This window comes from Chinchilla lanigera, unplaced genomic scaffold, assembly GCF_000276665.1.
Source record: "Chinchilla lanigera isolate Chin_1 unplaced genomic scaffold, ChiLan1.0 scaffold00049, whole genome shotgun sequence".
Taxonomy (NCBI): domain Eukaryota; kingdom Metazoa; phylum Chordata; class Mammalia; order Rodentia; family Chinchillidae; genus Chinchilla; species Chinchilla lanigera.
In genome coordinates this window covers 1,538,784-1,560,968 of record NW_004955450.1, presented here as the reverse complement: position 1 = coordinate 1,560,968, position 22,185 = coordinate 1,538,784, and the positions used below count along the sequence as shown (strand labels likewise).

Below are 22,185 nucleotides of genomic sequence, written 5' to 3'. Positions count from 1 at the left end.
TTCCCTTAAATTCCCTCTGCCCTCAGTTTCTCCTCTTAACATCTTGCTTTTGTGTGGTCCATTTTTACAGTTGATTAACCAATATCAATACACTGTTACTACCTAAAATCCATAGCTTACATTAAGGTTCACTGTCATGTTGTATGGTCCTGTGGGTTTTGACAGATGGTCCTATGGGTTTTGACACGTGTGTAATGTCATCACAATATCATACATTGTAGTTTCACTGCCCTAAATAATTCTTATGTTCCTCACAGTGCTGCACCCCTTCCTTCCCAAGACCCTGGCACCCACTGATCTTTTTACTCTCTATATAGTTTTGTCTTTCCAAAAATGTCCTGGAGCTGGCATTTATACAGTAGATAGCCCCTTCAAACTGGCTCTTTCACTTGGCAATCTGCATTTAAGTTTCTTTCATATCTTTCTTGTGGCTTGATCACTTATTTCTTTTTGTTGCTGAATAACATCTTGTTATATGAATGTGCACAGTTTATCCATTCTCCTGTGGAAGGACTTGCTTCCAAGTTTTGACAATTATGAATAAAGCTGCTGTGAACATTCATATGCAGGTTTTTGTATATACACAAGCTTTCAATTCATTTGAGTAAATACATAGGAGTAGGATATAACACTTAGCTCTATAAGAAACTGCCAAACTTTCTTCCAAGGTGAGTTTTATTTTGTGTTCCTGCTAGCAATGAAAATGTGTTCCTGTTGTTCCACATCTTTAACATTTTCTGATGTCACATGATTTGAATTTTTGTCATTCTAGTAAGTGTACAATGGTGTCTTGTTTCAACCTGTAATCTGCTGGGACATATAATTTTGAGCACCTCTTCATATATCTATTTGCCACCTGTATATCTTCCTTGGTAATGTGTCTATTAGATCTCTTGTCCACCTTTACCAGGGTTTCTTTTCCTTATTTTTGAGTTGGAAACGTTCTTTTGTGTATTTTGGATACAAGTCCTTGGTCAGATATGTACTTTATATATTTTCTCGTAGTGTGTGGCTTAACTTTTCACTCACTAACCAGATTTTTTTTTGCAGAATAGAGTGAATTTTAATGAATTCCACTGTATCAATTTTTATCTCTCATGGACTGTGTTGTTGATGTTGTATCTAAAAACTTATTACCAACCCCAGAGTCACCTAGATTTTCTACCTTGTTATCTCTTTGAAGACTTACAATTTTGAATTTTAGGTTACTTACATGAGATATTTAATTCTCTGAGCCTGGCTTATTTAAGTTAGCATGATGATCTCAAGTTCAGTCCATTTTTTTCTGCGCATGACATGATTTCATTTTTCTTTGTGGCTGAATAATATTCCACTGCATTTATATACCACATTTTCTTTATCTGTTCCTCTACTGACAGACATCTAGCCTGTTTCCAAACTTAGAGTAAAATGAATTGTTTTGCTGTAAACATGATTATGCATGTATCACTATAGTATGAAGTCCTTAATTCTTGTGGAAATATACCCAGGAGAGGTATAGCTAGGTGAAATGGAACCTTTATTTTTAAAAGAGTTATTTTAGGACTCTCCATACTTATTTTCATGGTGGTTGCACTAATTTACATTCCCACCAACAATGTAGGAGGGTTCCTTCTCCTTCACCCTACCCCTCTTCCTCAGCAGTATTCACTGATATTTGTGTTCTTGATGATAGCCATTCTGACTGGAATAAGATGGGATCACAGGTTGTTTTGATTTGCATTTCCCTAATGGCTAAAAATATTAAACATTTTTTTGTATGCTTAAGGCCCATTTGTACTTCTTTTGAGAAGTGTTAGTTCAGTCTATTTACCCATTTTTAAGTGGGTCCTTGTTTTGGGTTTTCTTTTTTTTTAGTTCTTTATATATTCTAGATATTAGTCCCCTATCAGAAGAGTAGCTACCAGAAATTTTCTTCAATTCCACAGGTTGTCTTTTCACTCCAGTGATTGTTTCTTTTACTGTGCAGAAGCTTTTTAATTTGATACAGTCCCATTCTTTGATTCTTGACATTATTTCCTAGGCTATTGAAGTTTTATTCAGGAAGTCTTTACCGGTACCTGTGGCTTCAAGTGTTTCCTCTATGTTACAGCCCAGCAGCTTCAAAATTTCTTTTCATGTCTAGGTCTTTGTCCATTTTTATTTCAGTACAGGATGAGAGATAGAGATCTAGTTTCAATCTTGTCTAAATGGATATCCAGTTTTCCCACCACCACCTGTAAAAGAGGCTGACTTTTCTCTAGCATATGTTTTTGGCCCATTTGTCAAAAATCAGTTGGTTGTAGGTACATTAGGTTATTTCTGTGTCTTCTGTTCTATTTAATTGGTCTACATGTCTGTTTTTGTCTAGCACCATTTTTTCAAATGACTCTCCTTTCTTCTTTGGATCACCTTTCTGTTTGCATTTGCCAGTTTTTGATTACTATAACTGAATACCTAAGACAATTAATTTATAGAGAGAAAAAACTTACTTTGAGTCATGGTTTTGGAGGCTCCTGTCCAAGGTCAGGCTAACCCTTTTCAGGGGGACTCTGCCATTGATAGGAGATAGCGGCAGAGCAAACCACTTGCCTTGTAAGCTGAAAAGCAAAGGAGAAAACGATGAAGCTAGGGCCTCAACTAGGTGCCCCAGTGACCTGAGGACCTCCCACAGGTCCTGCCTCCTACAGGTCCCATCCCTCCCAACAGCACGACCCCAGGACTGAGCCTTGGGGGACATCAGCATCCAAAGTGTGGCACTTCTTTGTCAGCAACCAGCTGACCCTATTTGTGTGGGTCAAATTCTGTTCTCTGTTCTGTTCCATTCATCTGCTTGTCTATTTTGTCAGCAGTGCCATACTCTCTTCTTTACTGTAGCTTTATTATGAAACTTGAAGTTTGGTGGTGTCGGACCTCCAACTTTGTTCCTCTTTAGTATTGGATAGGCTCTTTCTGGGTCTTCTACTTTCCATGTAAACTTTAGGTTCAGATTATCAGTATCCACAGAGTCATCTGTTTAGATTTTGATTGAGATTGCACTGAATATACAGATCAAGTCAAAAGGAACTAACAACTCAACACTGTTGAGTCTTTCTATCCCTGAGTAAAGAATGGCTTTCCATTGTTTTTAGGTGCTTGTTTGTTTTTCTAGTAGAATTTTGTAGGTTTCCTCATATAGTTCTTTTACATATTTTGTTAAATATATATATATAAAATATGCATACTAATGTAAATGATGTCATTTGTTAAAATTTTAAAGTCCAGTTAGTATATACAGAAAAGCAGTCAACTTTTGTCAAGATTGTGTTTTACAGCTTTATTAGCTATAATTGCTTACTGGCTCCAGGAGATTTTATTTATTTATATTTTTATTTTTTTTGAATTTTCCACATAATCATAGCATCATCAAACAAGTACACTTTTATTTACTCTTTCTCAATTCTGTGTTCCAATAAAATTTTATTTCCTTTTCTTGTCTTAATGCCTTGTTTCCAGCCTTAGGGAAAATTACAAAGTTTCTCTCCCTAGATATGAGATTCCCGGTAGTTTTTTACAGATGATCTTTGGCAATCTATAGGTTTTTAATCATATGTAAAATAAAACTATCACTTTCTAAGCATGATGGGGTTAGGAGTAGGATTAGAGTTCGGGTTAGTGTTACAGTTCTGTGGGGACTTGGTACATGTACATAAAACATCTTAATTCCTCTTTTCATTACCTTTCCCTTTCCTCCCTCTCCCCTCCGCATATCTCTTGATCCTCTCCCATTTTTGTACATATTTGCAGTATGTACAAATATGTATAAAAATTTACATTCCTGTGTGTAGTTGGTGCATGTGCCTGATACATCTTAATTTTTTTTCATTTCCTGTCCCTCCCTTCCCTTTTCCCTTCCTCCTCTCCTCCCTCCCACCTCTTATCCCTTTTCCCCTTTGAAGAAGGCTGTCTCTCTACTTCCTATTATCTTTGATTTGGCTCTTTATTTATACTTTGGGTTTTTCATATAAGACAACTCATGATATTTCATTTTGTACATTGATTTACTTCATATAACATTGCCTAAAGGTGCATGCATTTTCCTACAAATCACTCAAGTTTATCTTTCTTTATGACATAGTAGTATTCCAGTGTATGCAGATACATTTTTTATTCGTTCATCTGTTCATGAACATATAGGACACTTCCAAGATTTAGCTATTGTGAATTATGCATGAGGGCTCTGGTTTTGACTTTTATCTCCCTTTCCTAAGGAATTGGTAACTGCAGATCTGAACATTCTTCTCTATTCTAGATAACATCCTCAAACTCATTCTATTTCATTGCTAATTATTCCCTATGTTTTGTAAAGATGTGGTTCCTAGCCCTTCTTCACATACTAACACAGTAATTGATGAAAATTCCAGGTTTTCTTTGTAACTATACTTGTGTGATTCCAGTACTTGCCGCCCTAACTTTGCACGTAATTTTGCATGCAGGAACTTAAAGGTGTTCACTCATACTATTTATATTTTGTGAAATTGCCTGTGATAGTTGTTTTAAGATGGCTGCTCTCTTGACACTGGTGTAAGATAGTGGGTTTTGGTGAACCATGTTTTCTGAGAATTCTTAACCATCCCAAAGTGCAAAAGGATAAAACTATGTACTTCCTGACTCCTACGCTGCAAGCCCCTGGAGCTCCTCTGTTTAAATGTTTCTTAATGTCTTAGGTGTGCACTACACTTGTGCTCTATAACTGTCCTTTCTGTATATAAATACGTTCCTGCACTCATCATGGAAAGACTTGGTTTTATGGTGCTTTTTCAGTGAGAGTGCTTACTGACACAGAAATGCACTCACATTTTCGTGATTATCTGCAGAGAAAGCCTGTATCTCAAGCCCTCCAAATCCCTACCCACAGTGTATTTTTGACAAAAGGGACAGTGGGATTTTAATGTCTTCTCAAAAGATACTTTAAAATTCTGGAGCTTTCTGTTTGATGTTTAAAAATGCTTCTAGTTATTTGAGTTTAAAATTACAGGAAAAGCTGCCTGGACAGACCACCCAGGCTGGGTTCAAAGACGTGCGCTAAGACAGGTGCTCTTCAAATAGAGTTGTCTTTCAAACAAGGTTACTGAGTGGACAGGTTTTTCCTGGCCCTGAGAGTTTGGGTTTCCCCTCCCTTTTTTTCTCCATTAGAACGTAGTATCTTTGTGGAAGTTTCTTGGGAAGGGTTTTGTGAGCATGAACTTCTATAGATGCACATTCCACACTTAGCACTGAAGGAGTTTTCTTAATGTGGAGCCCAAAGGCATTCAGGAGGACACACTCCCACATTGTGTGATGTTTGCTTTTTATGTGCATGTTTGTTTATGCCTTGTGATAGCTCACTGGAGACTTGAGACAATTCATTGGAGTTCTGCTGAATAAAACAGAAGAGTAGAAATTAAAAATCAAGGCCATAAAAATATCAAAACCAAGGTAAGATAGGACTCAGTTATAGAGTTATGATGTGCTGCACATTATACTAAATGTAATAACTCATGTATACTGTTTAAAAGTCCTTAGGAGTCTATAATTTTATACATTAACCGTACCATAAAGCTTTACACAAAATAGTATGGTATTGGCACAAAGATAGAGTTATCAATTAGACTAGGTAACCAGGGGATGTGGTCTGCATATAGTTATGAGAAAGGGGGTATTTTAAACCAGCAGAGAAAGAACAAGTTATTCAGTTACCTCTTTGTGTGTGTGTGTGTGTGTGTGTGTGTGTGTGTGAGAGAGAGAGAGAGAGAGAGAGAGAGAATTGAGACTCCTGACTGACACACACTAAATTCGGAATGAATTGATTCATAAATTTAAAAATTTTCACACACTGCTACCTCAAAAAATACAAATGAGTAGTTATAGAGAAAGAACTTGCAATGTATAAAGTGAAAGGCAGAAGAAAACACGGAGAAGCTTTTAGACTACGTAATACTGTATAGCTTCAGTATATTAAAATATCTTAAAAATAGCATAAAGAAAAATGAAAGAAGGTAACTGGAAAATACTAACATTTATTAACCCATTGTTTTATGTATAAAGAAAGGATCTTTATAAATCATTTAAAAGATGAAAATTTTCAGTAAAAATGTAAAAACAGAGAACTAGAACTATTACCAAAAAGATAAGTATAAATAACAACCATATTTTGAAAAGAAAGAAGTTAATTTCTACTTTTTACCTTCTCCCCAAATCAAGTTTACATTGTATATTTAAAGTACCAGAAGTAAATTTAAAAGAATACTTTGGTAATATTGAAATGAAGAAGCCCTTCTAACAGAAAACCTAGATATGCTGATGGAAATTTTGACAGATTTTAACACAAAAAATTTAAAGTTTTTTATGACAAAAGCTAAAAGGGAAATTTAGATAGCAACTAAAAATTATTTGTAGATTAGCATCAAATGAGAACATCTGGATTATCAGTGAAGAGCCATGTAAACCAATAAGAAATACACAAACATCCCAACAGACAAGTGTTAATTCCACAAAATATAAATAGCAAAAAACACTGAAAAAAGTATGATCATAGTACTAGTAAATAAATGCAACCATTTAAAACATAGTTTTAATTTAACTATCAAATTGGTAAATATTTTTTAATGAGGTTATCCAGTGTTAAGAAAAAACTTCTCTGGGAGTAAAATATAATTTAAAAACATTTTTGGAGAGCAGTTTCAATTTGTGTTGCCTATCAAAAGCCTTAACAATATTTAGTTCTAGCTGTTTGGGATGACAGTATGCAGTGTAATAGCCATTGCTGAATTCCTGCCATCTTGTTTGATGAAGCTCTGTATCATTTCTAACGTGTTTTTTATTACTTGTTATTGTCTTTAATTGTTTGATCAATCTTGCATTCTCGCATCTGGTAATCTGAGCAACTTCATCGAAGATAACAATATGTAATATAACAATCATTGTTAATTCCTATCACCTTGTTTTGAAATCCTGTATTGTTTTTATTATCTTTGCATTTTTATTGTCTTTGCATTTTGTTTTTTGTCTTCATTGTTGTTATTCTGTTATTGTTTTCTTTTTCTCTTTAAAATAAAAAAAAATATTTAGTTCCTCTGAGCCACGTTACCATTGCTGAACATTTATTGCAAAGAGCAGGCAGAGAGTACGGGATGGTTTGTTCAGCAGCTGTTGTGAACATGGATTGTGCTGTATCTGCCTAGCATCTCGTTCACATCGTGTGTCTGCAGAGCCCCCATGCACGGGAGATGCCTCCTCCACCACAGAACCTGAGAATGCCAGATCCTTGGTTCCTATTCATGATTGGGTCTAGGATGCAGGCATGTGAGCAAGATCTTACAACCAGCATACCCATTCTACCCTTTTACTCTGACACTAATGAAGCAAAGTAGCCAGAATATCCCAAACGCTAGCCTTTTTAGAGTTGGAGGCAGTTGTATCTAGCATCCAAAGGCACAGTGTCAGTTTAGGCTGTGGCATTTGATGCCTGATGATTTCTTGTTTTGTTTTGGTTCCATTAGGTTTGGTTTAATAGACCTATTCAATAGTGTGTGATTTGAGAATTAGACCTGGAAGTATATAATGTCTATGACTGAGTTTTCCAAATCTGTGTCCCATAGACTGTGAATTTTTTTTTTTTCTTTTTAAATCAACTGGAGGGTTTTTTCTTGTGTGACTTGCAACTAGGAAGTGTAACTATTAAAAAAATATTATGTATAATACTGAAAATTGGACAGTAAGAGATTGGTTGGACTAAATTTTTACGTCCATAGAATGAAACACTGTTCAATCCTAAAAATCATCCCATGTTTCTGTTTAATTATTTTAATCAGAACAGAAATTTAGAACAGAAAAATTGTGGGAAGACTTCAGAAACCATATCCAACAGATCCGTGTGGAGTGCTATTCCCTCTAAAGACAACTCAAGTTAGAAAGGAAATAAATTGATGGTACCCATACAGCTGTGGCATACCTGGGGAGCCACAGAATGGGTACCTAAAGCTGTAAGATCAAATATTACAAAATTGAATCAAGTAGCACAACTTAGCCACTGGCTCTTGACATCCAGAAAGCTGTAAAATTGACCCCAGAATGCTGCTGAAGGAAAGCGTACCACTTGCACACCTTGCTCAATAGCAACAACAGTCAAGTGAAAATGTCCTTGACTCATTTTCAACCTCCAGATCTTGGAGGTTATTGTTTATTTGAAGAGGAATAAAGAGCTTGCATAGGCATAAGCTCTCCAGGGAAAGATGTGTAAACCAGTAACCACTGTGATTTTTAAGGCTGGGGATATGAGTAAGAGAGAGACACTTTTCATCACACACTCCCTTTGTGTTGTACTGTGATGGTCGTCACTTGGTCAGAAACTACCAAGTTAAACTTTAATTATGTCTTAGCCTGGTAGTTTCCACTGTACTCTGAGAGAACCCACTCTTAGATCTCTCAGAGAGGCTTTCAGAAAGGAGGGAGCCAGGGAGACACTGGACTCTCAATTCTGCTTTAGCCAGATGGCTCTGACTTTATCTGTTCTATGTATGGCTTAAGCTTTTGAATAAGATTGTGCTTGAAGAAAGCATTCCACTCCTCTTTTTAAAAATTTGAAGCTAGTGTTGAAGAATATGAAATATCACTGAAAACTTATTTATATATTTATTAAGTATATATCCTTATAAGAATAGGAAAGGACTTGAAGTAAAAATACTGAATTTTCTCTTAATAGTATTTTACTGTTTCTTTGGGCCTCTTTACTCCTAATTCATTGCAGCTGTTTTTATGATCACAAGTACATGTTTTTAAATTAAAAATAAAGGCAATCTTAAAATTTTAGGAAAATTATTGAATAAATGAAGTGCTGTGACTTACATTTGTGAAGGATTTCCTACTTAGAGCCTCCAACCAGTGCATTCTAAATGTATTAACATGTTGGACAAGACTTTTCTGTTTAGTCCTCAGGAAGAGCAGGGGTGCTATTTTATTTCTTTCTCTTGCCTGGTTGTTCTGGCTAATGTTTCAAGTACTCTGTTAAACAGGAATGATGGTATTGGACATCCTTGTTTTGTTCTGGATTTTAGAGGGAAAGTTTTCAGCTTCTCCCCATTTAAGAAGATGTTAGCCACTGATTTGTCAAAAGTGGCTTTTATCACAGTGAGGTAAGGTTCTATCCCTGTTTACTTCAGAGTTTTAGCATGAATGGATTTGGATTTTGTTAAAAGATTTTTCCACATCTGTTGAGATGATCATGTGATTTTTATCCTTGTTTCTGTTTGTGTGGTATAATACTTTATTGCTTTGCATATATTGAACCATCCTTGAATTGCTGAGATGAAACCTACAAGGTCATGATATATGATGTTTTTGATAATTTGTTGCATTCTGTTTGCCAGTATATTATTAAGGATTTTTGTATCTCTGCTTATTAAAGAAATTAGCCTGTAGATTTCCTTTTTAGTTGGTTCTTTGTTTGGTTTTGACATTGGAGTGACACTGGCTTCCATGAATGAATTTGGAAGTACTCTTTACCTTTCAATTTCATTAAAGAGTTTGAGAAGTATTAGCATTAGATCTTCCCTGCAGTTCTTATAGATTTCAACAGTGAATCCATCAGGTCCTGGGCTTTTCTTAGTTGGTAGGTTTTTTATTACTGCCTCAATTTCATTGCTAGACTGCTTTCATTATGCCCCATAGGTTCTGGTACGTTGTACTGGCATTGTTGTTTGATTCTAGGAATTGGTTAATTTCTTTCTTGATTTCTTTTGTGTCTCATTGAATGTTCAGGAGTGTGCTATTTAATATCTAGGTACTTATATAATTTCTGTAGTTTCTTTTGTGATTGATTTTTAGCTACTGTACAATGACCTGATAGTATACATGGAGTAATTTCAATTCTTTTGTGTTTATTTAAGCAAGTTTTATGAACTAGTTTGTGGTCTACTTTGGAGAAAGTTCTATGTACCACTGAGAATGTGTATTCTACTATAGTAGGGTAGAAAGCTCTATAGATATCTATTAAATCCATTTGTTTGAAGGTATAGTTCAGCTCTAATGTTTCTTTGTTGATTTTTTGTGTAGTTGATCAGTCTCTTTGTGAAAATGAGAAACTGAGGTCACCCACAATGATTATGTTAGTGTTTATTTAATCTTCTATGTCCAGTGTTTTATAAACTTTGGTGCCCTGCTATTTGGTGCATATATATTTACAGTTATTATCTCTTTCTGTTGAATTGTTCCCTTAACTAATATGTGGTGACCTTCTTTGCCTCTTCTGATTGGTTTTAGCTAGAAGTTTCCTTTGTGTGAAATAAAATTGTTATCCCTGCTTGCTTTCAGGATCCTGGTACATGAAATACTGTCTTCCATCCTTTGATTTTTTTTAGTCTCTGAATTTCTTTTGGATTAGAAGAATATCTTTAATGCAACAGACTGTTGGGTTCTATTTTTTGATCCAGTCTGCGACTGTGTGTCCTTTAACTGGGGAGTTGAGGCCATCTAGTTGAGCATTATTCTGAAAGTTATTATTTATTCCTGTCATGTCCATTTTTTGTTATTGACTCCTTTATTTTTCTTTTCTTGTTTAACTACTTGCCTTGACTGATGTGTTCATTCCTTCTGATTTTTTTTTTCTTTATTAGTGTCATTGTCTCTGCCTAGAATATTCTCAAGTGTTTTTTTGGAGCACTGACTTAGTGTTCATATATCTCTTAAGCAATTCTTTGTCACAGAATATCTTTATTCTTCCATCAATTTTTGAAGGTAGTTTTGCAGGATATATTAGTGTTGGTTGGAAGTTGTTTACTTTTAAGAGTTGAAACACTTCAATCCAAGCTCTCCTGGCCTTTGGAATTTGTGTTGGTATGGCTGCCCTAATCCTAGTAGGTTTAACTTTATATGTAATTTTTTGCTTTTCTCTGACAAATTTTAAGGCTCTTTTGTTATACATGTGGGATTTTAACATGATGTGTTATGGGAAGTGAATGTAGGTATTATTATCCCTATTCTATACATGAGAAAATGGGTGCTAAAATGTTAAATTAAAAACTTGCTAAAGTCTTAAGCGGTAGAACTGGAATTCTAAGCTAAATATATCTTTTCCCTGTATCTCTATTCTTTTATCCTTTTTTTTTATTTTATTTTAAAGAGAATAGTAAAAAAAAAAAGAGAACAATAGCAAAATACAAACAAAACAAAGCAAGAACATTAAAAATGACATGGGGTTTCAAACCAAATGATAGGAATTAACAATGGTTGTCATATTACATATTGTTATCTTCAACAAAGTTGCTCATATTACCAGATGTAAGAATGTAAGATTGATCAAACCATTACAGAGAATAAGAAAATAATAATTTTTTAAAAATTAAAGACTATACAGAGTTTCACTAGACAAGATGATAGGAAGGACTTCTATCTAGAACATATAAAGAATTTTTAAAAGTCAGGCCCCCAAAATTCAAAGATCCAATCCAAAAATGGGCATCTGAGATGAATGCACACTTCTCAGATGAAGAAATACTAATGGCAAATAAATATATGAAAAAATGTTCAACATCATTAGTCATTTGAGAAACGCAAATTAAAAGAACACTGAGATTCCATCTCACCCAAAAAGAATGGCTGTCATTAAGAAATCAACCAATGACAAATGCTGGAGAGGCTGTGGGGAAAAAGGAACACTTCTCCACTCCTGGTGGGAGTATAGATTGGTGAAACCACTGTGGAAATCAGTTTGGAGATTCCTTACAAAACTATATCTCTACTTTTAACCATTATACTCTATTATAACCAGTTTTCAGAAACCTATCAATTATGTGAAGCACAGTATGACTATATCAAACATGATTACAAATATAACAGACACTGCCTTTATCACTCTCTTGCTGGAGCAACATCCCTGTAAGCACAGGGGATTCATCTGCTGTATCCACAAAGCACAGTGCCAGGGACATTATTGGACTTCAGAGAGCTATAGTGGTTCTCAGACCCGTGGTTCTCAGCACAGATTGCACATTGGAATTACCCATACAAATTTTGAAACATTCACATGTTAGAAACTTGCCCCATTCCCCACCTAGCGTCAGAACTTGGATAAGCATGTAACTTTCAGTATCTATAGGTCATTCTCACTAATGGATTCTCTTACTTGAACACGCATCAGAATTAGCTGAAGAACATACTAAGTAAGACACAGATTGCTTGACCCTACTCCCAGAATTTCTACTCATTAGGCTAGGGTAGAGCTCTGAGAATCTACAGTTCTTACAAGTTCCCAGGTAATATTGATGCTGCTGGCCTGTAGGTTACACTGTCAGAACTTCTGTCCTAGCGGTCTGGCTACAAGGGTCTAGATCCAAGCATTTTTCATAGGACTTAAAAGTTGTAGGCAGACAGGCCAGAGTAAACTGGTCACGCAATGCGGGCTTCACAAGTAGTCTCAGAACACCCGGCCCTGTTCACCACATTGCTTTCAAAGTTTCTTTGAGCAATGGCCTATTTTTTTAAATCACCTAGAGAAAAACATTTGTTTGTTCAGTTTGACTTTAAACTGTTTGGGCTCCTGACCAGTTCGTACCCTTTTGAAAGATGTCTTCCTCTACGCAGGCACTCTGAGCCCATGTCCATACCATCACAGGCAGAGTGGTGGCATCTACTCCCAGAACTCTGGGGGTCTTGCCTTGCAGAGACATCCTCCAGTTGTTCAACTCTCTATCCTGTACCAGCAGACCTGGCAACAGGAACATTGACAGACTTTCTGGTATTATTGAAAGGACCAAAGTTCCTGGTTTGATATCTACTCTGATTATTAAGAAATTATCAGATAGACTGGTAAATACATCTCCATTGCCTGCAGCTGCAACCAATAGAAATTAATAACAAGTCTCAAGTACTAATGAACACAAGGCTTGGGATGAAAAAATAAGCATTTATAGGTGATCAACCTTACCCCTACTAGTATTTGGTTTGGTTTTTTAGAGTAACTTCTATCCCGGGCCTGTTCCTTTCATACCATTTATTTTGTGTATTTATTCCTTTTGTACCATTTATTTTGTGTATTTTAAATTGTGTGGAGAGGAGCTGGTCCAGTTTTACAGTGGTGTTTTTTCTCCTCCTATTAGGTCCCTCTGCAATGCAATCAGCATTTACTACCTCACCTGCAGCAACTGTTCAGAAAACTGTGCTGATGTTCTGTTTAGTAACAAGATTACCTTCCTAATGGACCTCCTGACACACCAGTTGACGGTATGTAACCTGACTGCTTCAACTTAGAAGCAGTTAGGGTTTGAGAAATATTCCCTGTAGAGAAAACCAAAAGATTAAAAGAAGAAAAAGGTTAGAAGGGTAAAATAAGGACTAGCAGAGAAACCTCTAAAGTATTTAAAGATTTTTGAATTGGATTTGCCTACGCTCCAGTGTTCAATGGATAACAGACATGTAACACTTGCTGAGAACACAAGTTGACATGGGTAGAGTTGGCACTGGAAGCAGATGGACCCAGTGCCAAACCTTTAAAGCCGCAGGAATGAGTGCTGTAGAAAGAAGAAAGCTGGGAAGGCCTCACAATCTCTCACCAGGTTAGTTAAAAGGGTCAGTTTAAAAAGGATTTTTTAGGCTATTTAGATTTTTTTTTAATTAAGAAACTCCTCTATCAGAAAGGGACAAACCTGTTATACTTTTGAAAGGGAAACAAGCAGGCTTTTGTCTCCTAAAATTTTACTTCAGTTCACAGATGTTGAAAGAGGTAAGCTCAATGTAATATCCAAAGGTTTAGGTCTGTCAATTGCAGTCTCCAGAACAAAGCACCGAGGCCAGAAGTTTCCTGGGGAAGTTTCTGAGCCCCTGAGGTATTGGCACAACATCGCTCTCAAGCTACAAGTTTACAACACAGGAGATTTGTTTTTCTGAACTGATTTACTTTTACTCAGCATACAGTTGTAATAGTTCTTCCTTGAACTCTATGCCTTTTGCTGCCTAACTCTCAATTTCTATATATTTTGTGGACCAAGGCACTGTGACACATTCTTCATGAAACCTTCCCCAGCCTGACTCTTCCCCAAGTCCAGATTAAAAATACTTCTTATGTAACTCTAGCCATTACATCTCTTCCAGAAGTGATTACATGGAATTGTAACTATTGACTTGTCCATTCTCCACTACCTATAAGTTGATGAGGACAGCAGGTAACTTATCACGTTGTCTGAGTTTCTAATTCAGGACCTAGTGCTCAGTGGGTTCAGTACATCACTGAATGAACATAGTCTGCATAAATAAATTAATCCTGCACGTCACAAGCTGGAAAATCAGAACAGTGATCATGAAGCCCTTAGAGGCAGGCAGTGACAGTGAGAAGGCACAACCATACAGGAGAATAGAGATGTGGCTCCGAGCTATCACACAGCAAGCAGTGGCTACAGACATGATGGCGAGTCAGGGGCTAGATTATATGTGATTTTATTCACAAAAGAAGTCATTAGAATATGGGTAAGACATGTTAGCAAAAAATGCTTCAGAGATCATTGAAAGACAGCATAAGGAATAAAGTGTTAACATTTGCTATTTGGCTTCATGTCTCAGTTGTTTTAATTTACATTGCCTCATTTAGCTTTCAGAACAGCCTTGTAAAGTCTTTGTTACCCTACTTCACAGACAATGAAACTCAGTCCCTGAAAGGTTGACTTTTCCAAGGCAACATAGATGTGAGTCACAGAGCTGGTAGTTGAACCAAGGGACAGTCTACATAATAACTGGTATTTTTTTAAAAATTTGGAATCATACAAGACCAGAAGTGAGAAACTGTCACTGTATGGAGGAGAATAAGGAAACATAAGAATTAATTATAACATGGAATCTTGGACCAGAAAAATGACATTAGAAGGAAAACTGGAAAATTCAAGTAAGGTCCAGAAAATAGTTAATTTTATCAGCCTAATGTCAGTTGTCTTCTTTCAGTAATTATACTGTGGTTTTGTAAGATGTTAACCATGGGGACACTGAGTGAAGGGAACTTTCTATTTTTATAACATATTTGTTGTTTTAAAACCATTTGAAAGCAAGAATGAAAAACAGACTAAACCCCATGCCCTCAGACTGTTCCACACTGCATCCTCGGAATGATGTACTTGAAACTTACTCTGTATTGATAATGGGAGAAGAGATACTACTCTAAACAGGGCAGATAACTTTATGATAAATAGCATTTAAAATATAAAGGAATGAGCATGATGGCTTATGGAAAAAATATTTTCTTTTTTTAGTTTCAGAAAACAATTCTTATGAAAGAAATCTTGAGACCATTTATTTATTCTCAGTTAATAATGATTACATGCCTACTATCTCCAGTTTCAGAGAAGCACAGACTATAATCCCAAACTTCCAGGAAATCCCCACACAGGAGTAGGAACAGACACACCGCTAGTGTTGTCTCAACTTGGGCTGCTATAACAAAGCACTATAGACTGGCTAGGTTACATTCAACAGGAGTGTATTTCTCACAGTCCTAAAAGCTTAAGGTGCTTGTGCAGTGAGGTTCCTGTGGGCTCTCCCATGTACTGCAGACTTCTGTCTTCCTCCTGCATCTTCACATGGCACAACAGAATGAGCTCACTCCTGGCCTCTTCTTAGAAGGGCACTAATCCCATTCAAGAGGTCACCACCTCATGACCTAGTTACCTCAAAGCCCTGCCTCCATGTAGCATCACACTGGAGATTAAATGTCAGCATTTGGGCTTGGGGAGATACAAACATCCAGTCCGTAACACATGCAGTCCATGGTGTAATGACAGCCTGCACAGATACCATGGGCACCCAGAGGAGGATATCCTGTGGCTCTGCCTGGGTTGTCACAGAGGAGGGACATCTGAGCTACTTCTTAGCTCCTTATAATAGTGATCACTTATTAAGTACCAGCCACATGCCAGGAAAGTATATGTACCTTGATTATTTTCCGCTTCCTTGAAACCCCTAGTTTCCTTTGAATAATATATTCCCTTGCTTTTAACCTCAACATTTCTTGACACTCAGAAAAGCTTTTAATCTCTCAATCAAGGATTTCACCACATTCTATGTTTATTCTGCTGTATGCATTTTGCTCATTTTGGAACTGGGATCCAGGGACATTTGTTTGCCAAACACATTTTCTCCCTCTTTCCTTATACGTGGCACTGCTGTTTTCAGTTCCGTTTTGGCTCTGTATTCTGTAGCTGCCAATTATAATGTCGCTGTGGCTTGGTCTGTGGCACAGGAGGATATGTGTCCTGGCTTTTCATGGTGGTTGATAGTCATTTTATATTTTTGGAAATCACTTGAGTACATTTTCATTTTTCTTGCTAACTGAAATGTACATGTTACTGAAATACGGACCACTGACTTGCTAGTTCCCTTTAAATAAAGGATAAAACATAGTCATCGTGTTCTTCAGAAGGAATAGAAGAAAAGCATAAAAGAAGCTAATAAATTGGGATCTGGCAGAATTGATTATCACGTAGTTCAGCCTTTCTGTTTCTTGGCAAACCTAGAAGCTTAGAAGACATTTTTCTTCCAGTCTAACTGCCTTGGGTTTGTTTTAGCACTCTGGAATTTCATTTCAGTTTGCTGTTCAGATGCCATGGTTACAGAGGTGAATGTAACAGTGTTTCTTTACTCTAGAAGCCCACAGTTGAAAAGCAGAGAGATTGCACACATAAATATCATAGACAAGCTGTGGACATTTCTGTAATGTTATCAGAGCCAGAGCAGCCCAGGCAACCTAGCAGAGTAACTAGCACACAATAGGTTCTTGTTAAACACTTGATGAGTGAATGAATGAGTGAATGAATGAACAGATTCTGGGGGGCTGAATCAGGTTTTGGGAAGAAATTGGATTTGATTGACGTGAACATGAAAAGAACTTTGACAAGTCTGTTTATCATTTTCAAAAAATATAAATCAGCATAATTAAAATTATATGCTTTTGCTTGCAGTATAAATGTAAAGTAGGATTTTAAGGATAAGTTCTCAGGAAATTTCTTTGGAGCCCTTCAAAACTAGTTCTTCATTCAGACAGGCTTCCCCTACACATGGAAGCGAACACCAATGTATTATGTTCCACAAAGCATAAAATTTTTAAAATATATTACAGCAGATTTCTTCCTTCACTCATGAATTATTAAGCATCTTCTGTAGGCCAGTATGATTCCAGTACATATAAACAGTAGATCTGTACCCTCAGGAAGTCTCCTTAAGAAGACCAGACATGCACATTGGAAAGTAATAAAAGGCCAATGAAAAGAGTAAGGTGGCAGAATAGGAAGGTAGCCTTAGTTCTCATCTCCCCTGTTGACACTGATTTAACATTCCACTGGCCAGCATACTTTTTATGAGTACTTCAGAAACCAGTTAAGAAGTTGCAGTAACCCAGGCAAGCTCAAGGCAGGATCAACCACCTTGAAACAGTTAATAGCTGTTCTCTGGGGCTGGGGATTTAGCTCAGCAGCACAGTGCCTGCCTGGCAAGCGTGAGGTCGTGAGTTTGATTCCTGGTACCGGAAGAAAATAGCTGTTTCACTTTACCTTTGATTATGTGTCCCTGCAAACCAGCTCAGCAGTGTGCTAAGGAGAGGATGCCATATCTCATAGCTTCTTGGGATGAGGACGTGGCAGGGGGTGAGGTAGGAAGAGAAAAGTGGAAGATGCGGCCAGTGTTCCTGCTTTTTAGATTGCTGCCTGCCAGACTCCAGCTCTGACAGAACTAGCATAGTTTGGATGCCTGGTGGCTGCTGAATCCCAACAACAGCAGGGACAGCTTGCTGTAGCACCAGAGGGTCTGCAGTACCAACAAGGCCAGTACAGGTTGGCACAGTCTAGAGAAGGCACTCAACTTTGAGCTTCTCCCTCAGAAACAAGAAAGAAGAATGGAGCCTATACTCAGTGGTCCAGTTTTTTAGAGGAATACCATGGGACTCTGTCTTTCTACCTGTTTTGGGTGCTCACAGAAGACCAATCTACTTTGAATGCTACCAAGAGCAAAAGAGAACAGGATAACTTGGTCCTGTAGAAGCAGAGAACGCACAGGGCTGCAGGCAGACATCAGAGGAAGTAAGAGATTATGGCTTCCTGAGAAAGAAAGCAGCAAGTGCTCCCTGCACATATGACCCAGAGAACTTAAATTCCCCAAAAAAGTTTCAGAGGCCCCCAGAATCTCTAGCCAAGCTGACTTGTGAGGATCTGTCCCTGTAGGAATCTAACTCGTAAAGACTGGGAGAGGTGACTATTTTTTTCCAGTGTAGAGATTTATACGGATCCTTTGGGTTCTTGCTGTACCCTCAGAAGGAACGGCAGTGAGAATGAGGAAAAAATAGACAAGAGACAAAAAGCTGGGATCTGGTGGAGGTACCCTCTCTCTGAGCAGAGAAAGGAATTGCCCAGAACCCTCAAGAGGTTGGTTAATTTCTGCCTCGCTGCCCAGCAGTCAGTTAACAAGCTGCAGTGGCTTTGAGGAGCTCCCATGTTCTCCGAGCGCCTGTGTTCTCGGGCTGGCTTCGTCCTGCACATGTAATTACTTTCCAGCTTCAGCTGCTCCCAGCAGAGATTCCCAAAAAAAATTATGATGTAAGAAACAGGGAAACATGGGCCAACTGGGAGAATAGACTGAATTTCTATTCACTAATCCTTAAAAATGGAGGTATATTGATTACCTGACAAAGAATACAAAACAACTATCATAAAGTTACTCTATAAGCACAAGAAAACGTTGCATGAGAAAAATGAAAGTATCAACAAAGCGAAAATACTTAAAAGAACCAAACAGATTTTTGAAACTGAAGAGCATTATAACTGCACTGAAAAATTCACTACAGAGGTTAAACCATAGACTTGGTCAAGCGGAAAGACTCAGCAAATCCAAAGACAGGTCATTCCTGTGACTATTCCTCCAGTCAGAGGAACAAAAAGAAAACATTTAAAAGGGTGGTGAAAGCCAGTAGGACCTATGGGATGCCATCTAGCAGACCAATGTATGCAGTGTGGAGGGTCCAAAAAGAAAAGTGAGAAGGCAGAAAGTTCACTTAAAAATGAATCAACCAAAACCTTCCCATATCTGGGCAAGGTAAATGAGTATCCAGATTTAAGGAGTTCAGAGGATCCAAAGAAGATGAGCTCAAAGAAATACACACTGAAACACATAATAATAAAATTATTAGAAGGCAAAGAGTGGTGAAAACAACAAGTGTGGCTTGTCAAGTCCAAGGGCACACACATAATACTCAGCTACTTTCTCAACAGAAACCCAGCCAGAAGAGGCGGGTGGGGGGCGGGGTAATAGTATAGTTCTGATCAACTCAGAATGGGGGAAATGATAGTCCTCAACAAATGATGTTGGGAGAATGAATATCCACATGCAAAAGAATGAAATTGGAGCCCTGTCTTATACCACATACAAAATCAACTCAAAACACACTAAGCAGCTAAATGTAGGCCTCGAAACTATAAAATTTTTAAAGGAAAACATGATCCTGGCATTGATTTCTTAGATATGATACCCAAAGCACAGGCAATAAAATCAAAAGTAGATAAATGGGACTACATTAAAATAAAGGTTTCTGCTGGGCGTGGTGGCACATGCCTGTAATCCCAGCACTTGGGAGGCTGAGGCCAGAGGATCTTCATGAGTTTGAGACCAGCCTGGGCTGCAAAGTGAGCTCAAAGCCAGCCTGAACTGCATAGTGAGACCCTGTCTCAAAAAGACAAAAAAATTTAAAAATAAAAAGGTTCTGCACAGCAAAGAAAATAACAGAGTGAAAAGACAACCTACAAAATAGGAAAAAATATTTACAAACCATATAGCTGATAAGGAATACTACAGTCTTAATGTGTGTGTTCCCAAAAGTGCATATGTTAAAACCTAATAAAAAATGTGATGGAATAGGGAGGAAGCATCTTTGAGAGATGACTAGATCAAGATAGTGGAGCCCTCACCAATAGGAGTAGTACCCTCAAAAAGAGATCCCAATGGGCTGAACCAGGAGGTGAGTCCATACCAGACACTGGATGTACCATACAATGATCTTGGACTTTGGTATTTTGCCATAGCAACTTACACGGACTAAGATAGGAGTTAATATCCAAAATACATAAGGAACTCAGTTGCAAATATACTTAAGAAATCCAATTAAAAATAGACTTGAGCCAAATGTGGTGGTGTACAGTTGTGATCCCAGCATTCTAGGAGTCTGAGGCAGGAGGATCATAAGTTCTAGCCCTGTCTGGGCAACTTAGCAAAACCCTGTCTCAGTGCAAAAGCCCTACATTTATTCCTCAATACTGCAAATAAAGATAGCAACAACAATAATAAATTGAAGATACATTTGTTTAAAGAAGATATACAAATAAGACAAGCATTGTATGTATATGTGTTGCTGAAGCGAGTACAAGACAACCATTATATGAAAAGATTATCAAAATCCCTAGTCATCAAGGAAATACAAATGAAAACTACAGTGAAATACCACTTCCTATCTACTAGGATGGCCATTATTTTTTAAAAATACAAAAGTAATAATTGTTGGTGATATGTGGCCAAATTGAAACCCTTCTGCACCATTGGTAGGAATGCAAAATAGTACAGATGCTATGGAAAACAGTATGGAGAGTCTTCAAAAAATTAAAGCCAGAACTGCCGTATGATCTAGCAACCCCCCTGCTATTTCCCCGAAAGCATTGAAGTTAAGATCCTGAGTAGATATCTGCACTAGAGCACTCACTGTAGCATTATTCATCAAAGTCCAGAGGTGAACATAACTTCATTGTCCATCAGATGAATGAATAGAGAAAAAGGGGTCTATACAAACAATTAAGTGTCAGTGAGCCTTGAAAAAGAATGTATTCTGATCATATCCCTTAACTGAATGAATGTGAATGCTGTGTTAGGTGAAATAAGCTAATCACAATGGAAAAATACTGCAGGAATCTACTTATAAAAAGTATCCAAAATAATCAAACTCATGGAAACAAAGCAGAATGATAGTGATCAGGGAGTGAAAGGAGGGAGAAACAAGAGGTATTGTTCAATCGATACAGAATTTCTATCATAAAAGAGGAAAAGTTTTCTAGAGCTTTCTCTTACAATAGCTAACAGTGTTGTAATATATACTTACAGGTGGTTAAGAGGGCTAATTTATATTACATATGTTATACCATTAATAAAATCCAGTAAAAGTACTATGGAGTGCTGTGAAAATATATCTGATAGGCTTTTATTAGTGTTGGACAAGATCTGAGAAGTCCAGTATACTGATGACCAAACTGAAATGTAGAGATGGGATCACACAGCTACCAAGAGATAGAACTGTGAAGTAGACTTAAAGTGGACTGAGAGTGGACCCCTGTCTCCTGAGTCCCTGTCCAGGATGTCCCTTCCTATAAACAGAATTAACATGATCTCACTGTATTAAGTAGAGAAATAAAATCAAGCAAAATTTTTGTGACTTTGATTTTATACAAATGTAATGTTGTCATTTGTGTAGAATATACTAAAGAACCATTTAATTAAAAGATTTATAATTCATGTTTCATTGTTTTAAAAGGCATTAAATATTTTATTAGCACTCTTACTTTTAATTCATAGTGACCTGTTCTTTATAAAATTTTTAAAGAATATGCTGATAATTGGGTGTATGTATTTTCTGGCACCAAGGAGGCTGTTAATTGAAAAGTGATGTACAAACCTTAAATAATTGATAAGAAGTATCTTGAACCAAAGAGGCTGTTGGTGAGCTCCTCAGGAGGTGACAAGAAAGTCTGAGTACAGGTGAAGAAAGTCTTAAGTGCAACCTTACAGCAGGGGATTATTTTTCACTTGGCTGTATACAGAGCCATCCTGGTGCCAGATGACTGTCATAATAGCAGCAGGCCTGGAGCTCACCTCTCACCATATTGTTTCTTCACACTGAGGAGCCAGAGCATTGACTCCATAGTTAATTACATGGGAGCCGAGACCGTCAGTCTTGCAGGTGACGGTACTCCTCCTGGTGCCATCTGCACCTTGCTTCCTTCTTTCCTCACTGTGTGGCATTTGCCTGGCCTGTCTGGTCCACCTTCTCTTCTCTCTTAGCACAGATGTAAGCTCTGTTCCTGTTCATCAAGCTGCATCTCTTGCTGGCACAGAGAATTTAAGAACTGGAGAGGAGATCTTCATAGTGTCTGGTTTAGCTCATACCACTTGTAGAGAAGAGAACAGTGG

The 22,185-nt window shown here is 37.3% G+C and overlaps 1 protein-coding gene across 4 annotated transcripts in view; it reads left to right on the top strand.

Moving 5' to 3' along the window:
• Scaper (S-phase cyclin A-associated protein in the ER) overlaps window positions 1–22,185 on the top strand; it is a 341,699-nt gene that overhangs the window by 260,713 nt on the left and 58,801 nt on the right. For all 4 annotated transcript variants that reach the window (XM_005393476.1, XM_005393474.1, XM_005393475.1 and 1 more), the window contains exon 25: window positions 13,092–13,215. In XM_005393476.1, the coding sequence (XP_005393533.1) occupies window positions 13,092–13,215 (124 nt within the window). The remainder of the gene's footprint in view (window positions 1–13,091; window positions 13,216–22,185) is intronic.